At 40.2% G+C, this 22,690-nt stretch overlaps 1 protein-coding gene across 2 annotated transcripts in view; it reads left to right on the top strand.

Annotated features, from left to right (window-relative positions):
* ADAMTS2 (ADAM metallopeptidase with thrombospondin type 1 motif 2) overlaps nt 1-22,690 on the top strand; it is a 448,064-nt gene that overhangs the window by 411,512 nt on the left and 13,862 nt on the right. For both annotated transcript variants that reach the window (XM_072630735.1, XM_072630736.1), the window contains 4 exons: nt 515-595; nt 11,102-11,265; nt 15,628-15,784; nt 18,503-18,635. In XM_072630735.1, the coding sequence (XP_072486836.1) occupies nt 515-595; nt 11,102-11,265; nt 15,628-15,784; nt 18,503-18,635 (535 nt within the window). The remainder of the gene's footprint in view (nt 1-514; nt 596-11,101; nt 11,266-15,627; nt 15,785-18,502; nt 18,636-22,690) is intronic.

Below are 22,690 nucleotides of genomic sequence, written 5' to 3' on the forward strand. Positions count from 1 at the left end.
TAGGACATGGAGAATAAGGTATTTATAGACCCATAATCTTTTGACTAATTGTGGCCATAAATTAATGTCTATTGAGTTTACCATGCAACTTGTGATCTAGGCTTTAGAGCCAGATAACCTAGGGCATGTGGCTTCATTCCACTGACTCAGTTACTATAGCTGACAGATGGGAAAAAACAGATACACACACACATTTCACTCCAGGCATGCTTATCATTAGTTATTCCTCTACTTGTGAAACACTGGCTCTGAACAAGTATATGTTCATGTGTACATATGTTCATGGAGACATGTATAACATACATGTTCTTATGTTGTCTGTATATTGTATGTGATTGTGACCGTATGTGCATTTAATGTGTTCCCATGTTGTGTGCCTGCATGTTATATGTGTTCGTGTGTACATGTGATCATGACCTATGTACACTGTAACAGCATCATTCTTCATGTTTAGGTCAGGCTATAACTCAGCTATTATAAGCTCATTTTTTTTTCTTTAAATATCTTAATGAAGGTTATATCAAGATGTTTGAAATCCCAGCTGGAGCAAGACACTTGCTTATACAAGAAACAGATTCTACCCATCACAGTCTGGGTGAGTATAATTCATGACTCTGGGCATGAGTCTCTTGCAGGGCTGGCTTGGCACTGCTGTGAGTCTAAAGCTGGGCACTGGATTTTAGATGGAGTATCATGTCTTTGTAAATATAATATATTTTTGAGGGGGTGAGAGGGTGAGTGTGGGAGGAGAATTTATTACATTTATTAGATTAGCTATGAATGTAGATATAATACCCCAAAGCCCACTATGTAGCTAAGGCTTTCAGATTGACTGAAAATGAACCAAGATTAGAAAATGGACTAATGAGTTCAGCCCGTTGATCTTGTGTGAACCAATCTCCCCCAAAATTTAAGGATATTTTGGGATGGAAGACAATCTAGGACCAACAGGGAGCAAGATGTTTTTGTGTGGGGCTTCCAAGAAGAGGCTGTATTCCCTCCATGATATCCCTCTCAAGTGATCATCCAGACTCCCTTGTAGTGAATGGGGAATTCACTACTTATCAAGGTATTATACTCCACTCCAGGATAGCTCTAAGAAGCATATTAGAGTGAAAAGAGAATTGGATTTTGAATCTGAGGACCTGAATTCCGGTCCCAAGTAGGAAATAACTACTTATATGACCTTGGATAAGTCACTTAACTTCCACTAAGCTCAAATTTCTTTATCTATAAAAAGAAAGGTTGAGCCAGGGGATATCTGAGATTCATTCCAGATCTGTCCTATGACTCTGTGAAGGGTGTTTTACTTATCTCATATTTGCATAACACTTTACAATTTACCACGCACTTTCACATTAGCGTTGGTATTTGGTCATTTTTCAGCTCGGTCCTACTCTTCATGAACCCTTTTGGGGTTTTCTTTTTTTTTTTTTTTTTTTTTATTTTGTAATGTTTAACAATCACTGCCATACAATTGTGATTTTATCCCCCCCACCTACCCCCCACTCCCCCCCTCCCTCCCCACGACTGCATACAATTCTGTGTAGATTCTACATATACTTTCCTATTGAGTATATTTTCACTATAGTCATGCTATGTAGTCAGACTAAGATAAATGAAAGAAATCGTATAACAAATCAGAACATGATACACAAACACATACACATACACAAACATGATCTGCTACAATATGTGAGTGACTTCCATATTTCTCTGTCTGAGTGTGGCAGGCATTTTGCCTTGAGATCCTCCATTGGGATTTTTTTTTTTTTTTGGTAAGAAGTTCTTGTGTTATTACAAAAATCTAAGTCTACCAGAAAAAACTCTCACACACTGTGGTTGTTGCTGTGCATAAAGTTCTCCTGGTTCTGCTCCTTTCACTCAGCATCAGGTCATATAAGTCCTTCCAGGCCTCTCTGAAGTCTTCTTGTTCATCATTTCTTATGGCACAATAGTACTCCATTACATTCATATACCATAATTTATTCAGCCATTCCCCAATTGATGGACATCCCCTTGACTTCCAGTTTTTGGCAACTACATAGAGTGCTGCTATAAATATTTTTGTACATGTGGGACCCTTTCCCATTTTTATGATCTCTTGGGGATATAGTCCTAGTAGCGATATTGCTGGGTCAAAGGGTATGCACATTTTTGTAGCCCTTTGGGCATAGTTCCAAATTGCTCTCCAGAATGGTTGGATGCGCTCGCAGCTCCACCAACAATGAATTAGTGTTCCAACTTTCCCACATCCTCTCCAGCATTTATCATTTTCTTGTTCTGTCATGTTTGCCAATCTTATAGGTGTGATGTGGTACCTCAGAGTTGTTTTGATTTGCATCTCTCTAACCAATAGTGATTTAGAGCATTTTTTCATATGATTATAGATAGCCTTAACCTCTTCCTCTGAAAATTGCCTGTTCATATCCTTTGACCATTTATCAATTGGGGAATGCCATTTATCAATTGGGGAATGGGGGTTTTCTTAACAAAGATATTGGAGAGGTTTGCCATTTCTTTCTCCAGCTCATTTTACAGATGACAAAACTGAGGCAAACTGGGTTAAGCGATTTGCCCAGGATCACAAAGCTAGTAAGCCTCTAAGGCCAAATGTGAACTCAGGTCTTCCTAACTCCAGGTCCCTGGTGCTTTATCCACTGCACTACCCAACTGCCCGGCACTTTCACCTACACTGTTACAGACTCTGTGAGGTATCTAGGACAAGATGGTGTTATCCCTATTTTATAAATGTGGTAACTGAGGCTCAAAATTGACTTATCTGAGACCATATGTCTAGAAAGAAGGCGGGATGTTTCCAGTCTCCTTACACTTACCCTCATGGTCTTTCTATGACTATACCACATGGCCTTCCCCTAAACCATCCAAGATGGGTTGGTGGTCTTCATTGTCTGAAGATGGCTCAGGCATGGGCAGTATACTGAAAAGTACCCACACACTTTCATATCCTGCCTGAGGAGAAGCAGCATTGTCTGGTGGGGTGGAAAGAGTGAATTCAACATCAGAATTTCTGATTACAGCTGCATTTCTTGCCTGATGTTTGACCTCAGACAAGTCTGATCCTCTCTTTGGCCCCAGTTTCCTTAGTATGTAAGCTGTGTTTCAGTAATAAAAGGTTGGATAAGAGAAAGAACAAGGTAGGGACCTGAGGAAAAGGAGGGGGAGAAGGAATTGGGAAGTCATTCGGCAGGTTGTGGGGGGGGGGGTGAGATTAGGAATTGTGAAGACCAGAGATTGAATTTGGTAATGAGAAAGTCAGGAAGACTTGAGAAAATGAAGAAGAGAACCTAGTCTGAGGTAGAAAAGAAATGAGCTTGAAGAAGAATTCACACAGAAGCATTTAAGATGAGGAAGAAGGTGGGGAAAGGAGCCACATGTACAAAAATATTTGTAGCATCTCTTTTTGTGATGGCCAAGAACTGGAAATTGAGGAGATGCCTATCAACTGGGGAACAGCTGAACAAGCTGTGGTATATGAATGTAATGGAATACAATTGTGCTATAAGAAATGATGAACAGGTGGACTTCAGAAAAATCTGGAAAGACATATAACTGATGCTGAGTGAAGTGAACAGAACCAGGAGGACATTATACATAGTAACAGAGAGTGTTGTGTGTGAGGACTAATTTTGATCGGCACCCCATCTCACCAATGTAAGAACCTAAAACATTTCCAAAGGACTCATGATACAAAATGCCATCCATATCCAGAGGAAGAACTTTGGAGTCGGAACGCAGAATGAAGCAGACTATTTTCTCTTTTGTTATGTTTTATTTTGTTTTTCTTATGGTTTCTCCTATTCAATACAAATCTTCTATACAACATGACTAACATGAAAATGTGTTTAATGGGAATGTGTGTGTAGAGCCCATGTAAGACTGCATGCCATCTTGGGGAAGAAGAAGAAAGGGGGAGAAAATTTAAAACTTGTGGAAGTGAATGCTGAAAATAAAAAACAAATAAATTAATAAATTTGGGGGGAAAGTCAACAAAAACATTTTATACAAATAAAATCAGGTTTAAATTTTAAAAAAAGAAAATAGATTCAGAAAAAAATAAATGCTACTTGATCTGAAAAAAAAAAGAAGAGGAAGAAGGACTTTAGGAGGAAAAGACTCATGGATAAGGAGAAGAATAGAAAGAGGGGAGTGCGAGAAGAAAAAGAACCAGAGAAGGAAGGAAGGAAGTATTGGTAAGGCAGTTTAAAGGTTAAGACAAGGGAAAAGAAGCTAAATGAAATTGTCAAGATACTAAAAAGGTAAAAAACAGAGGAATAATTCCAGAACCGAAGATACCCAAGAGCAGTTTGTCACAACAATTCTCCATGAAACCTATTAACAACAGAGACAAGATGAAGGATCTTAACAGCAAGTGTGGAGAACACGGCAAATTTTGCACTGACATGTATATAGTGTTCTACATTGCTGGCCAAATGATTGCTATTTCTGCTCAAAGTGTGGGCCAGTCTCTCCACAAGCAGACTCAAGGACAGTCTATTTTCCCCATTGTCATTGAGAATAAAGTATTTCTTAAATGTAAAAACAAAGATGAAGAAATAAGGGCTCTAAAGAGTCAGTTGCTAAGACTTATGGAAGTGATTGCAGAAAACTGAAAACAAATTAATTTAAAAAAAATAAAGTTGTTATTGTTGAGTCACTTCAGTCATCTCTGACTCTTCGTGGCCCCATTTGGAGTTTTCTTGGCAAAGATATGCAGTGGTTTGCCATTTCCTTCTCTAGCTCATTTTACAGATGAAGAAACTGAGGCAAAGAGGGTTAAATGACTTGCCCAAGGTCACACAGCTAGTAAATGTGTCTGAAGATGGATTTAAACTCAAGTCCTCGATACATTGCACTCTCTAGCTGCCCTAGGGGACTCTTACCCCATTTCTGTCACTTAAGGGTAGAAGAATGATACACAGCAGATAAAAAGAGAAAAAGACTGGTGAAGCAACAGACCTATGGATCTTTCTAAAGAGAAGAGATCTGGAGTCCCTGATGAAGAAACAAGTGCTTTCCCTCCAAGGAATGATCCTATGAATCTACAGATATTATCAGTCAGTCAGCAGGCATTTATTAAGTACTTGCTATGTGCCAGGTGCTGTGATCTCTTCTCAGGTAAGAGATTGTTCAGGAAGGATCAGAAAAAGAGATGAGTGGTGATAGCTTACAACTCTGTACAGAAGCTTACTAAAGTGGCTGATAATAAGATAAAGGTCTGCAGTTTATCCAGGATATGACAGCGAACCTTCCAAGATTTTCAAAACAGATGACTACTATTCACTGTTGGTAATTCACATGGACACAACTAATGCTGAATCCATTGCTAAGATGTATGAAGTCTTAGGCAAAAAGCTGAAGATTTAGGTATACAGGTGTATTTCTATCACTGCTACTGATTGAAAGGTGGAGAAGAAAAAGGCAGATTTGAAAGTACATCGCTGGATAAGAGGGTGGTACCTAAGAATTTGGATTTGTGGTCCACAGATTTAAAACTTGGTAATGAGGGACTCTTGGAAGAGGATTGAATCCACTTAACAATGGCTAATAAGAATGTACTCACATGGAATCTTACAAATATAATTAAATTTATACTCAAAAGGCAAAGTAAAAGAGAGAACTGCCTATGAATATCAAATAATTCAGATGCCATAGAAAGTAGTTACACTGTAGTAAGAAGAATAAGGCACTAAAAGTCACTTGAGAAAAATCCAAGAAGAAAAGCTCTGCGATAAAACCTGTGACCTCAGGTGTTTATACAAAAAATGCATAGAGCAGGAATAACGAGGAAAGTGAACAAGAGATCTTAATACAAGGATATGAATTAATTTTGTAGTTATCACTAAATTGATGAGGTGAGACCCAGGATAAGACTGTGACTTTGGAAGGATATATTTTATTTAGAAGGATAGGTAAATATAAGAGATCACACATTATTACACATTAAGAAATGTGAAAAAGCACAGAATGAGAAATACATTACAAAGCATTTAGATACAGATCAATTGAGAAAGAAATAAAAGTAATATTATCATTGGAGTATATTACTGACCACTGGGACAGAAAGAAGTAGGTGAAATTCAGCAGCATATCATCACAGGTCTGGAACAGGCATAAGAGCTATAATGATAGGAAGTTTCCACTATCCTGAAATCTGTTGGACTTTTTTTCTTTCTCTGCCCAAAACAGAGCAGAGAGTAGTCTTTTTACTTGCCTTAATAATAATTTCATCCTTTAAAAGGGGAACAGCCAATGAGGGAGGCATTTATTCTCTATGTGATTCTCAGCAGCAAGGAAGAACCAAGGTAGAAAAATGATAGATCCTTGAGGATGAAGAGACCATGCCATCTCTTAGGAGATGTGATTGGAAAGAAGAGAAATGCCAGGAAGGCACAGTATGGCGTGAAGTCTGCTTCAATGGGAGGAAAACACTTTTCAAAAGGTGTTGAGGAAGGATAGGTAGGATCCCATGAACAAAAATTCTATTAGGAAATCCTATCCTAGAAAGGATGAAAATTTCTCAAGGATAAAATTCCTTTAAAAAAATCTAAAAAAAAAAATACAATAAGCCCTGTGACCTCAAATACTTAAACAAAAAGGCACAAAGTAAGAATAACCAGAAAAGCTAACAAGAGAGCCTAATGTTAAGGAGGTGAAACACCAGGAGCACTTTCCTGGTCACTATCCCCTAAAGGGGAAGGGGTACCCCAAGCTTATATTTGTAGGCATGGCTCCTTTCCCAGAATGATAGTTACACAAAAGATCATCATGAATAAACCCATTTATCTAAGTAGATAGCAAACAAAAACCAGAAAAGTTATACAAATTAGAATATACCAGAAAATAAACTGAATGAATGAGCTGTCTCACTGAAAAACAAGATATCTCAGCTCAACCAACAAAAGAGCTCCAGTGTAATCAAAATCTCCCAAAGTCTCTAGAGAGACATGGTAGAAATAACAGACATATTGAGAAGCCAGCTGCCCACTGTATGACTGCCTTCCAAAGTCTGTCTCTCCCCACAAGGTTGGTCCAAAAGAGAGTCTATACTTGAATGAGTCTCTCTTGAAATAGGAATGAAAAAGAATGTGTCTCTTTTCCAAACTTCTCATACCAGTTTAGCATGTAATGAGAAATCATTCTTTCTATCAATTCCAAATCACACCTACGCAGCAGCAAGCAAAACACCCATGGGCAACCCAGGTTATGAAAAGAAAAAGCAATTCTGATGAGGTAGAAAGGGGGAAAGTTACCTAAAGAGATCTGTGTTGTCACGCAGGGAATTCACTGGCCAATTAAAAAAAAAAGACAACGCACATACAGAAGGAGAGAGAATAGAGAAAGAACACTAAAGCCTAGCATGTTCCCTTGATAATAATGTCAAGCATTCTAAAACTTAGGATGGACTGAGGCTAATGAAGGAAGCTGAAGTTAACAAAAGAATTTTTATGCTATATTGGCAGGGGCTGGGGGGAGGGAAGAATTCTTAAAGAAAGGATAGAAACACTTCTTGGTCTGGATCAGACAGTGATAATTGAAGATGGTAAGAAGAGATATTCAGTTCTACCTTTGTTTTTGCTTCTGTTTTCTCTGCCAAGGAGAACAGTTTTTCAACAAGTAAGGACAGAACAAACATAAACTAATGAGTTGATATCCAAGGTAAGCAGGGAGATAATAGTGGGAGGTGGGAGTCCATTAGCTACGTTTTATGAGTTCAAGTTACCGGGATCAGATGAGTTATATCCTTATATAGTAAAAGAACTGGCAAATGTGGCTCCTGAGCCAGTCACTGATTTTCAGGGGAGAAAATGGGGTAGAGAAAATGGAGTCTGTTCGCTGTAGCTCAGTGATTGAATGTGATTTCTGTAAAAATTCTCAAATGTGTTATTAATAAGAGGGTTACTAAGCATCTAGAAAAAAAGGGGCAGGGATAGCAAATAGCAATCATGGTTTCAAAGACAGACCATGAAAGGTTAAATTCATTCCATTATTTTTTTCTTTGCCCAGGATTATTAGACTGGCAATAGAGAATGCTGAAGATAAAGCTTGTCTAGATTTTGGGAAATTATTTGACAAGTCCATCATGAAGTTCTCAATGACAAAAAAATAATGGGAAAATGTGATATCACAATTATATGGATTCAGAATAAATGGACACCAAAAGTTGTTATTAGTGATTCAGTGTCAGCTTGGAAGATCTCAAGCGGACCCCAGAGATCTGTGCTTGAGGCCCATGCTGTTTTACATTTCTATCAGTGCTTTGGATAAAGATCTAAATGTCATGCTTATCAAATTTGCAAATGGCATAAAGCTGGAAGGAATAGCTAACATATTGGATAATATTGGATAGGAGTCAGAATCTACATAAATCTCAACCTTGAGACAGCTCTAATAAGATTAAATATAATAAGGATAAATTTAGAGTCTTACAATTAAATCAGAAAATCTACTTGACAAGTACAAGATGAGGAAAGTATGAATGGTCAGCAATAGATCTAAAAATTATATTATGGAGGAGGTTTTGTGGATTGCCAATTCCATACAAGCACTTCAATAGTATGATAATGAAACGCCCTCCCCGCCTTGGAAAAAGAAAAAGACTGCATTAAGAGGTTAGGTGTCTAGGACTAAGGAGATAATTATGCTGCTCTATTAGAGTACGTTTAGAGTATTGTGTTCAGTTATGGAGACTGCATGGGAAAACTGGAAAGGGACCAGGATGGGGGGGCTGCAACCAGGATGATAGAGAATTGGCTGAATGAACTGAGGAGTTTAGTTTGGGAAAGAAAAGACTCGGGACAAAAGAGCTGTCTTCAGGTATTTGGTAGAAGGATTGTACTTCTCTCTACTAGACCCCAGAGGGCAGCACAAGTAGAGGTGAAAGAGATAAAGGTGCAGATTTAAACTTGCTAACATAAGGGAATTCGTGTAAAGAAAACTTTCCTAACAGCTAGAGCTTTCCAGGAGAAGAATGTGAACTAGCTCAGGAATCATAGGTTTTCCTCTCAATGGAGGCCTTCAAGCTAAAGCTCGGATGATCAATTCTTTTTTTTAATTAATTAATTTATTTATTTATTTTTAGTTTTTAACATTCACTTCCATAAGATTATGAGTTCCAAATTTTCTCCCTATCTCTTCCCTCCCCCCATCCCAAGATGGCATGTAATTTGATATACATTCATATTAAGCCTATTTTCACATTAGTCATGTTACAAAGAAGAATTAGAACCAATGGGAGAAACCATGAGAAAGAAGAACAAACCAAAAAAAAGAGAGCAAATAGTATGCTTTGATCTGCATTCAGATTCCATAGTTCTTTTACTGCATGAGTCTTTTGGAGTTGTCTTAGATCCTTGCATTGCTGAGAAGAGCCAAGTCTATCAAAGTTAGTCATTGCATAATATGGCTATTATTGGGTACAATGTCCTCCTGGTTCTGCTCATTTCACTCAGCATCAGTTCATATAAGTCTTTCCAGGTTTTCCTGAAGTCCTCCTGCTCATCATTTCTTAATAACACAATAGTATTCCATTACATTTGTATACTACAGTGACTTGTTCAGCCATTCCCCAACTGATAGATGTTGGATGCCGAATTCTTGATTATCAGAGAATTCTTCATACCAATATTGGTTGAACTAGATGGTTTCTGGGGCTCTTCCAACTCTGAGATTCTGTGATTTTTGTAATCAGGTAGTTGAACTAGAGGGCCCCTAAGGCCCCTTCCAGCCCTGATCATTTGTGATTTTTTTTAAAGCCATCTCATTCATCATTCCCCTAAATACTAATTGAAATTATTCTATTTCACTGCAATGGAATTGATTGAGATTCTCATCGAAAATTTTTAACTGGAATGGATGTCTAGCTAATGACCCATTCATTCCACCCATGAATCATTCAAATATCTTAGTAACAGTTTCCTATTCTAGCATTTAGGATAAACAGCTACTTTGTTGGCATTGAGGCTTGTCCCTGCATAGAATCCTGAGATTCAGAACTGGAAAAGACCTTAGAACCCATCCATTCTAACTCCATTTTACACATCAGAAAATGGAAGCCCAGAGAGTTTAAATGCCCAAGGTCACATAGGTAGTCAGAAGCAGAGGCAACATTTGAACTTGTCAAAATCCAGTGTTCTTTCCACTACTTCTCCACAACCTATTGAGGTGTCTTCTCCCTTCAGGTGGACAAAACTCAGGGGAACATGCAAGGCAGTAGTTTTGTGACTTGTATTATACATTTTCTGCATGTACCCTGGTGGACAGTGCCACAAAGAATATCTCCTCCCAACCCCCTTGAAATGCCCCAAGTCTGTTCCATTAGGGTGAACCTACTGTAAATGAGTCATAGGAGCAGGAAGGTTGGTGTTGTTCTCACCTTCATCCTTCCCCCAGAAGCAAAGCAGAGCTTCATTAATGATGAGGTTGCAATAAACAAGATGCCTCCGTTTTCTTACTAGGACTATATTCTTTAGCCTTTGGCATGTTGGGGCGGTCGCTGATGATCTTTTTCAGTCTGTTAACCATATGAGGTATCAGATAGCAGATTTGGTCAGGTTTCTTGACATGATCAGCTTGGTATCATAGGGGAAAAAAAATTATCTCTGTATTCCCATAAACTCTGTCCAAAGCCTAGCCATGCTATGTGGCCTTGAGCCAGCAAGTTACCTTCCCTTTCTGAGCCTCAGTTTTCTTAACATTATAATGAGGGGTTTTGACAAGATTGTCTCAAAGATCCTTTCTAGCTCCATGATCTCAATAATGAGACCTTTAGCATGCAATGCAACAGAATTATGGGTGAGTACAGCTAAATGTGTGGCCTTTACTTCCAGGGGGACAATCACTTGTGGATATGTTGGGGGAACTGGAAGCAGGGAAGTCCAACTAAGTGCCTCCAACTGCTCTGACAAATCTGAATGCCAAGGGAATTATGGGCCCCTGAGCCTCTCAGTACAGGGTGACAGCCTGTTCTGACTTCCCTGACAGAAACAAAGCCCTGTACACTAGTTCGTTGCTCTTCCTTCTCCCATGTTGGCTAAGCCCTGACTTTGGGTGGGGATGGGTTTCTTTTTTGGATCCCCAGCCATCAAGAACCAAGAGACGGGAAAGTTTGTTTTGGATGAGGAAAACTTGGTTGCTGATTCCAAGGCCTTCATTGACATGGGTGTGGAATGGGAATATCGAAATGATGACGATCGAGAAACTGTCCAGACGATGGGCCCTCTCTATGGTGCCATAACAGTACTGGTGAGTTTGAGGGCACATGGTCACTTCTGGAGCTCTCTGAGAAATCCCTAGGCTCTCCAAAGCATTCATTTCAAAAAACATCTTTTAACTTCTGTTGACTGTGTCAGAAAAATCAATCAACAGGCATTTATTACAAACGTATTATGTATCAGACATTGTGCTAGGTGCCGACAGTACAAAGGGAAAAATAAGATAGTTCCTGCCTTCAAGGAGCTTGTATTCTACTCAGTTATTATCTCCCTAACTCTCATATACATAAGTATACATGAAATAAATACAAGGACAGTGTTGGAGATGAGTACTGCCAGGACCATAGCTAAACACCCTGGGGCAAAGATTCTGGGAAATAAAAGCCTCCTCAGACATGGATTAAAACATGCAACTGGGTGGACATTTAGAATTCTAGACTTTCTCTGAAGTCCTAATATACTACTCTGAGCCTTTCTGGAATTATCTCATTATCATCATATAGTTTCTCTTCCCCAGGGCCTGCCTCTGAGCAGTGGTTTATAGTTTCCCAGTATTAGTTGACTGTCTGCCAAATTTCTTCCACCTCTGGGGAACCTCAGGTCACCTAAAGTTAAGCCCTGTTGGTACTGTCACCGGGTAATATGTTAGGAAAACCATAGAATTTGGGTTCATAGTTGTCTTTTTTTTTCCAGTCGTGTCCAAGTCTTCATTACCACATTTGGGATTTGCTTGGCAAAGTTACTGGAGTGGTTTGCCATTTTCTTCTCCAGCTCATTTTACAGATGAGGAAACTGAGGCAAACAAGGTTAAGTGACTTGTCCAGGGTCACACAGCTAGTAAGTGTCTGAGGCTGGATTTGAATTCATGAAGACAGGTCTTCCTGATTTCAGACCTGGCAATCTATATCTGTTATGCCATCTGGCTGGCCCAAGACCAAGTCAAATTCCAGTTCTGCTACTTACTATCTGTATTTACTAAGACATAGCCTCTCTGAGCCTCCCTTTCCTCAACTATAAAGTGAGGGAGTTTACATCTGAGGTCCTTTTCAGCTCTAAATTTCATGATTTACTGCCTTCTTGAGAAGTGGGAAGGACAAAGAAAGGATATGGCAGCGATTTCTAAGTAAGTGGCCACCATTTCTAAGTGGCTACGTGGGCAATGATGAAAAATGTTGCAGCAAGTTCTCACCTAGCATTCAGGGTGGGAAGGCCTTCTCTTTCCTATGCTGATGTTCCTACCCCTCCTTTAGGGATCAAGGGATCTGTGTCTGTCATCGGCCTCTGTACCACACTGCCCCCCAGTAGAGTCAGATGTGTGCTCAAAACCTACATTTTCTGGGTCTGATGCCAATGGGCCACTTTAAAAATTCATCAGTATATCAAGGATCTGTGATTTAGTTGAGATGGAAATTACTTCTACTAAATCTTATCATAATCCCTCTATAAGTTATGATTGACTCTCAGCTCTAATAATAAATAGCACTTATTTGGATATGTCAAAACTTCTAGTATACTAGGAAGCCTAGGGGTCCCAGCAATAGACCAAGAGTCATTTTGTATTTTTCTCTGTCACATGAGTTACTCTCCACTATGTTGTCTCCTAATTGAGGTATGGCCAAGGCCTTTTAGAATTCCTGGCTTCTTTCAAGACTCAGCTCAAATGCTGCCTCTACAAGAGGCCTTTCTCAGTCCCCCAATCCCAGCTGCTAGTGTCTTCCCTTCTGAGATTCCCTTCCATTTATTTTACATCTTACTGTAACAGAAATGGACCCCGGCATGTACAGAAGGGCCTGCTGTACAGGTTCTTAGATTTGCTTTTCTAAAAGGAAAGCAACTTTTGTGGGGTCAACAGTCTACTTTAATCAAGTACATATGTCATTCACTTAGTTCAGTGGGAAAAGTCAGCAGCCTGAACTTCAGAGAAAATAAAAACAGAAATTACAAACAGAAAGACCAACAGACAGGGCTTCCAACTGTCTGCCATAGACAATACATACATTGTTACCAGAGACAGAAGCACCAACATCTGGGTTTTCAAAGCTGGGAGCTGTTTAATGGCTACCCAGAGTCTCATCTGGCACACCAACCTTCTTCCAAAAAATGAGCCCCAAAGCAAAACCACACCAGGGAGTGTATATATACTTTTCAGAGCTAGAGGTGGGGCTTGACCCTTGAGACCCAGTGCCTGCTTAGAAATTAACAAAAGGTATCTGAGGCCTCTTAATGGGCAGGGAAGATCTTTAACTCTTCTCTCCACCCACCATTAACCTTACATTAACATTACACTTATATGTACCTATTGTTTTTTACTTTTTGTTTCCTCCATCATAATGTAAGCACCTTGAAGGCACTTTTGTATCCTCAAGGATTAATACAGTGCCTGGCATATAGTAGGGACCTTGGGTTCCAGACACCATGGGTCCTACCAGACTGGAAAGTCTTTGAGGTTGGGCCTGGCAATGGACAACGTGTCTTTTGTCCAAGTATCAGCCTGAAGTATTGAGGAAATATGGCTAATGAATTCATCACCTAGGGGCCTGCCTTGTGGTAACAAGCCTCTCCAGCTTGACTAGGCTGGTCCTCAGAGAATCTGTCACCTTTCCAGATTAATAAAAACTTGATAGACTCTGTACCCAAAAGGCATAGCCTACAGGAACTCTTGGTCACCTCCAGATCACCATATTAACCATCCAAAACCATGATGAGGGAGACAGAAAAAGATTTTTGGTGTAAAATAGCGTCAAGGTAAATAAAAAGACCCTCATATTGAGTGAACTAATTGTGCCCAATAGCATTGAGTCACATGATCAACAAAACCATTAAAGATGGTCTCTTCCAAGACCTTACTCTTCTCTTGAGATCCTTGTAGACCCGTCCTCCAGCTTAGATATATTGCCCCAGCTGGAACTACTGGGACCACTAAGATTCTTTTTCCTAGAACACTACAACTATAGCCATAGCCACACAAAGCGAAATGGGGTTTTTTTTGAATTCATCCCAAGTATCTGACCATTCTTGGAAAATACAGATCAGATGAAGTTGATGACTTGAGAGCTTAGGGGATATGACTTATTGAAGTTGAGTTAATTCTCTTTGTCCCTAAGTTACTTGTATAGAAACAAAATAGCTACTCTGAAATCTGTTCTTGTATACCAGTTATGGTTTTGATGACATGGATTTGAAGTAGTCTCGATACTGAAATCTCCAGTTCTTAAAGAAGCTGCTCCCACTAAGCAGTGGTATTCACATGGAGGAATTTTGTCTCTGACTCTGCCCAGCAGAAGTTCCACAGTCCAGGTCTTGGGCCCCACCTTTACAACCAAACAGCTCTATTCACCATCTGTTTTTTTATGGCAGATCTTAAAGGCTGGAATGGCAGATGGCAGGGGAGATTAGAATTAGTCTCTTCTATAAATTTAGATTAGAAATGGATAGGACAGATTAGAAACAGTCCTGAAACAGATAGCCATATTCTGTCCTTTGTCATTGGATCTCACTGTAACTAGAGTGATTTACTAGGGTGTTTTGCTCTGTACAAGCAGATTAGCACCAATAAATCAATTAATTGACAAGCATTTATCAAATGCCTCTTACATATAAGGCATTCTATTTGGTGGTGGGGATATAAATATAAAAGTGAGACATTCTCTGTCTCAATAAACTTATAGTCTACTGGGGAGGCAACATATTCACTGATAAATATAGAAGATATATGCCAAAACACATGGTGATGATAAGAGAGGTAGGGAAAGAACTAGGAACAAGGAAAAATTAGTAGAGGCCTCTTGATGGAGATAGTATTTGATCTGAGCCTTAATGGGAATGAAAGATTCTAAGAGGCAAAGATGAGAATGAGAGGAAGGGAGAGAGAGAGAGGACACATTTTACGCATAAGGGCATGGAGATCTACCTTTACAAGGACTCAAAGGCAGGAGAGAGAATGAATCTAAAGTAAATGTGGTTCTTCCCCACTATGTGGCATTGGATAGGGGAGGGGGAAAATTGCCCCCTCTTCCTTCCTCTTTTCCCTCAACTAAATTATAAATTGGAACATCACACGTTCATTCAAAGCAGCCTCCAGGAATGTGCCTTTAGTGCTTAAAGGTCCCTAATAAACAAGACAAAATGTAAGACAGAGAATAACCCATGAGAAAAAGAAGTTAGAATTCTAGTCCACCCCACCTCAGACCAGGCTTCCCAAATGACCATCTGCTAAAAGTTGTCCTTCCTCAGTACATCCTGGGAGGGAGAAAGGTCTTATTTGTGAGCCTAAACTTTCTTATCCTTTCCTCCAAATACTGTGAGGGAGGATGAGTCAGTCACCTAGAAAACAATCAGGGCATGCCCTGTAAATGTGTTCTAAATCCCCTGTGGCATCCATCCATATGTGTAGGTCATTCCTCATGGCGATGCCAAGATCTCTTTGACCTACAAGTACATGATCCACGAGGACTCCCTGAATGTGGACAACAACAATGTTGTAGAAGACTCTGTGAGCCATGAGTGGGCCCTGAAGAAATGGACTCAGTGTTCCAAGCCCTGTGGAGGAGGTAAGTTCATTACCCTCATTCAGAAACAGAATTTTGCAATAAGGGAAGCCAGAGCGAGAGAAAACACCTGAGACCTGATTCTTGTCTTCCAGAAGTACGCAGTGTCATGGGGGAAACACATGCAAAATACTTCAGTAACATTGAAAAAGGAACATGAGGAAGGGCCAGCATAAATATGTGAATGATCAGTACTGCAAATGCTAATTTTTAAAAGGGAATTAGGGTCTTGAGCAACATAAAGGGAAAAACTTTCTAACAATCCTAAAGCAAAACAGACTGTGTAAAGAAATTGTGAGTTCCCCCTTTCTGGAAATGTTAAAAGTTAAGTGGTCTCTTGTCAGGTCTGAGCATGATAAGGGCCTAGACTCAGAGGCAAGAGAAATAGAAAAGAAGCAAATGAAATCAGTGGGAGAAAGGAAACGTGAAATATCCAAAGGACTTGGTGACTGAGCAGCTATTGGAGTTGAGGGGAGCCTTTATCAAGAGATGAAGGGAAGTAGAAGGAGGAGTCAGAATTTCAGGATTGGATGACAAGAAAATGAAAGTGTCATTGGCAGAGATGGATAGGGAAGGAGGGATGTTGAGAAATGGATTAAGTTTGAAGAGAAAAATAAGGAATTCCTCTTTTGGATGGGTTGGTTCAGGGATCATAAAAGGTAGAAAATTTTCACATCCTTCCCCTTATCACAGCCATCACCCTAGTTCAATCCTTGACCACCCTTTACCTGGACTATCATCATAGCCTTTGATTGGTTTCCTTGCATACAGGTCCCAATTCAGCTACACAGCTATCAGTGACTTTTTTTTTTCCAAAGCACAGATCTAACCAAGTCACTCCAATGTTCAGTAAATGCCAGATGCTCCCTACTACCCTTCGAATACAGGACCCTCTGTATGACTTTAAAGCCCTTCTCAATCTAGCTCAAACCTACCTTTCAAAATTTATTATACATCATTCAGTTTCATATACTCGTCAGGCCAACCAAATTAGCTTTCTTGTTGTTTATCATGCATGATGTTTCATCTCCCACCTCCGTGCCTTTGTACAGGCTGTCCCCCAGGCCTAGAATGAATAACTTCTTCACCATGATCTCTACTTATCCCTCCTTCCTTTCAAAGCTCTGCTCAAGGGTGACCTTCTACCTAAGGTCCTTCTGAATCCCCACCCCCTTCAGCCACTAGAGCTTTCAACAAAATTACCCAACAATTGTTTTGAATATATTTTCTATATATTTATATATATTTATCAAGGCTCATAAATGTACATCTAGGATTAGAAAAGCTCTCAGGTACCATCTAGACCAATTCTTTCATTTTATGCTATTTCTCCTGGAAGAATAAAATCTGAAAGCCAGAACATTTCATGTTTGTCTTTGTATCTATCCCTAGTGCCTGACAAAATTTAGCAAATGCTTGTTAATTGATTGTTTTGTTTTGTTTGAGATAAATATGGGTAAATTACAAGAATATTAAGACTTCGGTACAACATAAAGAATATCTGAGTGATTAGAGCTGTCTAACACTGGAATGAATTGCTCAGTCAGTAGTGAGCTCCCCCTACCTGACGTATTCAGGTGTTCAGGTACAGAGTTGGTTGAGTCCTTGTCAGGAATGCTGTTGGAAATTGGATGAGGTAGACTCAATTCCCAGCCCCACCCCCAGCTCTTACATTCCAAGATGTTGTCTATCCATGAATCTTCCATGGTTATTTGCATGAGAAGTGCCAGAAGGATAGGGACTCCATAGGCCAGTGAATTCTGTTGATACCAATAATAACCCTGTTGGGGGAAGTTTTTTCTCTCTCCCTCCTTCCCCCCCTTCTCTCCCTCCCTCTCTCCCTCTCCCTTTCCTTCTCCTCTTCCATCCATCTCTCCCTGCCCCCCTTTATCCTTCTTCCTCTCCCTCCCTCTCTCTCCCCCTCTCCTTCCCGCTCTCCCTTTCCCCCTTCCTCCTTCTTCCCTCCCACTTTCCCATACTTTCCTTTAAGATGGGAAACACCATGGCAATAAGAATCAATGCAGAAGCAAAACTGGTTTTATTAAAGTGATAGAAAACATAAGCAAAAGAGAGTTATGCCCAAGAATATCCCTGCAAATGAGACCTGCTATATGCAAAGAACACAGTGCTGTTTGATTTGGGTAAAATCCTCACTGTCCTGGGAAAAAAACCAGCACATTTCATTTATGAAATTAACATCTTTGTCTGGTGCCTGGTATCTAGTCTCTAGCTCAGTAATTGAATCTTGCACAATAGGTTTTAACCAGTAGTGACTTGTATTTTGTGCTTGGGTATTATAAGATACATAAGGATAATATAAGGATGAAAAAGGGAATTCCTGGTAGCTGGCTTCAAATGGAGGTCATTGCATGTCTGAAACCTAGAGAGACTTTTTCTTCAAATGTCTTTATGTAAATAAACTCTTAGGGCAGCTAGGTGGGACAGTGGATAGAATTTGGGACATGGAGTCAGGAAGACACATCTTCCTGAGTTCAAATCCAGCCTCAGACCCTTACCAGTTGTGTGACCCTGGGCAAGTCGCTTAACCCCATTTACCTCATTTTCCTCACCTGTAAAATGAGCTGGAAAAGCAAATGGCACACCATTTGAATGTCTTTGCCAAGAAAGCCCCAAATTGGGTCATAAAGAGCTGGACAGGACTGAAACAACTGAAGAACTACTAATAAACTCTTCGGCAAATTTTTTCCCCCACTAATATAGGTTTCCAGCTTACCAGATATGGCTGTCGAAGGAAACTAGACCACAAAATGGTACATCGAAGTAATTGTGACTCCATTGCAAAGCCTAAGCCAATTCGCAGAACATGCAACCTTCAGGAGTGTTCTCAGCCAGTGTAAGTGCTCTCCTTCCTCTCTACCCCTAACCCCAGATAGAGGTCAGACCTCCTGCTTGCATTCAGTAGGCTCCCTAAGTCCTCTTCAGAATCCCTAGAGCCCTAAGGGAACCCTGTCCACACAGTTGTGTTCCTTATTAGTGGAGATGTGGACATGGGGGAGCAGAAAAATTTCATTAGGGACAATTATCCTACAGTCCCTACCCTTGAACTAATAGCTTGCTTCTCTGGGTCTGGATTTAAATACCTTGTAAGGAACTATTCCTGTTCCAGAATTAATTTTCTGCTAATTTTGTCAGTCCTTTTGTAAGTGGAAATGATTCTTCTAAGAAGATAGGCCCTGGTGACCAGAGGGCTTTTGAGTACTTAGAGGTCTAAAGTCTGTTGTAAACTGAATATATGTGTGTGTGTGTGTGTATGTGTACGTGTAGTATGTATATAGAGAGAGAATATATATAGGTTAGGATATGTATATAAATTTATAGGTATATCTATTGTGTATATAAAACGCATATTGTATATTGAAGTTAGATGTGTAGAACAAGGGTGGTTATAATACTAATGCTATTCATGGGCCCATACATGTCCTAGTGGACAGAGGCCCTGATTTGGAATCAGGAAGACCTAAATTCAGATGCTGCCTTAGACACTTATTAGCCATGTGATCCTGGACAAGTCACTGAACCTCTTGTGCCTCAGTTTCCTGATCTGTAAAATGGAGATAATAATAGCACCTGCTTCACAGGGCGGTCGTGAAGATCAGATAAAAGAACATGTCTAAAGAGCTTTGCAAACAAAGTGCTATATAAATGCTAGCTATCATCATCATTATGATTCCCTCACTTATTCAGAACACATCTAGAATGCTGCATTAGGCTCTGAGAACCATATTTGAGGAGGGAAAATGATAAACTAAATACGGTCCAATAAGAAAGCAACCAGGATCAGGATTGTAAAGAAAATAGAAATCATCCCATACAAGAATTGTCAAAGGAACTGGAAATGTTTAGCCTGGACAAAACAAAAGTTGAGGGCCTCGTATTGTTTTTGAATTTCAGAGGCCTGCACGTGGGAAAAGTAGACTTTCTCTGCTTGGCCCCAAGGACAGAGCTGGGAGGCAGAGGCAGACAGTGCCAACAACCAGGCTTCAGTTCCAAGTTAGGAAACACTTCCTGACAATGAAAACTATCTACAAATGGGATGGATAGCCTCAGAGGTCCCCCAATGTAAATTTAGGGTGCAGTCATTGGAAATGTTAGAGATTTCTATTCAGGAATGAGTTAGACTAGACGCTCTCTGAGGTACTGAGATTATGTGAAACACTACTTAGAAGTCAATGAAAGATGTAAAAAGCATTTATGGAGCCCTGGCAATGGGGCACATGGTCCTTTGTATTATCTGATCCAAACGCCTGGGGAGTAGTTTTAACTAGGTGCTAAGAGAACAGAGAAAGTCTAACTCTGTGAGTCAATAGGAGTACCTATGGTTCTATCCAATATCCAGTCAAGAAAGCTGGGTCTGCACACCAGGAAACCATCTCTGGCCCTTTGGATTGATTCATTGATAGAATGCATTCTGGTTTGAATTTTATCCTTTTTTTTTTAAACTTCCAGTTCATTAAACTTGTTGTCCTTGAAGGGAATATTAAGCTGAACCATCAGACCCCCTAGGAATCCTTAGGGTTTCCTATTCAGAGATATGACAATACCCCAGGGATGGGAATAGTGTGTCTACCTGAGGGGAGTGGAGGGATACCTAAATTCAACAATCATTTATTAAGCCTCTGCCTTGTACAAGCACTGGTTATACAAAGGTATAAAATGTCACAGTCCCAGACATTTAGGATCCAAGAGATCTGATAGGAATGATAAAGTCTATGCAGATAAGCATCATGCCAAGGAGAGAGTGATTGGGGTAAAGGAAATCCTCAGAGTGCTATGAGAAATGTTAGAAGGGAGAGGTTATCTTCATGTCAGGGGTTGGGAAGAGGGAAGGGTTCATCCTGGATGCCAAAGGAAGAAGGATTTCAGCAGGCTTCTATAGCAGGGTGGTCAGAAAATGTAGCCCCAGTGAGTGATAGGCAGGTTCTCAAGAATCCTCCTGAAGACTCCATTTCTACTGGAAGAAGACAGAGGATTAATAGTCACATTGGGTGAGGCTGCAGGCTCTTCGGGGACAATTGGAAAGAGAGTGAGAGTTGTCACTCCAGCTCCCATCACTTCAGCCTTTCAGAGCTCCCAAGGTCATAGTGTCTCCAGTCCTCCACCTAAAAGAGGAAAGAATGAACACAGTAGCAACCCAATGTGTTAGTCAGTAAGCATTTATTAAGCACCTACTGTGTACTGGCTGCTGTGGGGTATACAGAGAAAAGCAAAAACATGGTCTTTGACTTCAAAGAGCTCAGGGACTTATGGAGGAGACAACATAAAAACAACTATGTCCATACATACAAGATAAATACAGGGTAAATTGGAGGTAATCTCAGGGAACGCACCAGCATTAAAGAGGACTGGGACAGAAGCAACAGTAATTCCATGTGCTTAAAGCTGAGGCCTTGGTAGAGAAATAAGGGCTCTAGGCCATTCTCTAAGGGCTCAAAGTGGTCCTTGCTGACCTCAACCGGGCAGGAAAAAAAAAAGATGCTGCTTTTGACCAGGTGGTGCCTTTGGGATGCACCCATTTCCATCTCAGCAGCCGGTCAAAAGTCTGCACCCAGTTACAGAATGTTTGAGCAAACCCCCCAAGACCACACTGGGATTGTATCATCCCACACTGAGCATACTCATTAAAGCTAGGTTTGGTCAGTGTCTATTGAGAAACACACAGCAGTTTTAGCTCTGGCATCCCTCTAAGAATCCTCAGTTAGCCGATCAACAAGCATTTAATAAGTCCTGCTGGGTGGTAGGGTCTGGGGATAGAAATACAACAAATGAAATATGGCCTTCTCTCAAGAAACTTATATTCTAATAAATGAAACAACAAATATAGATATGTATATATGCTTACATTATATGTATAATATATATGTATATACACATATACAGTTTTGTTGTTGTTCAGTCATTTTTCAGTTGTATCCAACTCTCCATGACCCTATTTGAGATTTCTTGGGGTGGTTTTCCATTTCCTTCTCCAGCTCATTTTACAGATGAGGAAACTGAGGCAAACAGGGCTAAATGACTTGCCCAGAGTCACACAGCTAGGAATTGTCTGACGCCAGATTTGAACTCAGGAAGATGAGTCTTCGTGACTCCAGGTATGTATGTATATGCACACAAATATGTGTGTATATATACACATACATGCAGAATAAACATCAGTTACCCTAGAGTGATATCTCACAGCAGCATGAACAGCTCTACAGGCTGAGCTATTGGGAAAGCTGCTGCTGATGACATCACTCCATGCATTTCCTCTACTCTAGCCACTCTCTTCTTGGCATGATGCTTATCTGCATAAACTTTGTCATTCCTATCAGGTCTCTTGGATCTTAAATGCACTGAGGTCTGGGATTGTGACATTTTAAACCTTTGCATCACCAGTATGGGTTCAGTCCCACTCAGGGGAATTAATGGTATTCAGGATCGGAAAAGTAGGACACTCTGTGTCTCATGGGGCACTTGACCCTACTCTAGTCACCTTGCTTGAACTCCATTAAAGTGCTTTAGCATGGATTTTTACCCAGCTAATGTTTCACTTCAATTTGGGTCCAACTGAACTCAGTTTTAAGCAGAAAATTGGATGTAGCAACTTGGAGAGAATTAGGAAGAGGTCAGCACTTTGGAAAATGGTGAATTGAAAAGATTGCCAGGCTGATTCCAGTGAAAAGATACCTTTAGAACTATAGAACATCAGGACTGGAAGGAATCTTTCAAATTACCCAGTCAATAGTCTACTTAGATCTAGCTAAGGGAACCAGACCCATGGGGTTTAAGGAACCTGCCCAGGACAACACAGGTGGTTAGGTGTTAGAGATGAGCCTCTAAGCCTGATCTTCTGACTTCAAGGTGAATGCTTTTTTTCCATTTTGCTGTGATTCCTTCTCCATATAAGCA

The sequence above is a fragment of the Notamacropus eugenii genome, chromosome 1 (assembly GCF_028372415.1).
Source record: "Notamacropus eugenii isolate mMacEug1 chromosome 1, mMacEug1.pri_v2, whole genome shotgun sequence".
In the NCBI taxonomy this organism is placed as follows: domain Eukaryota; kingdom Metazoa; phylum Chordata; class Mammalia; order Diprotodontia; family Macropodidae; genus Notamacropus; species Notamacropus eugenii.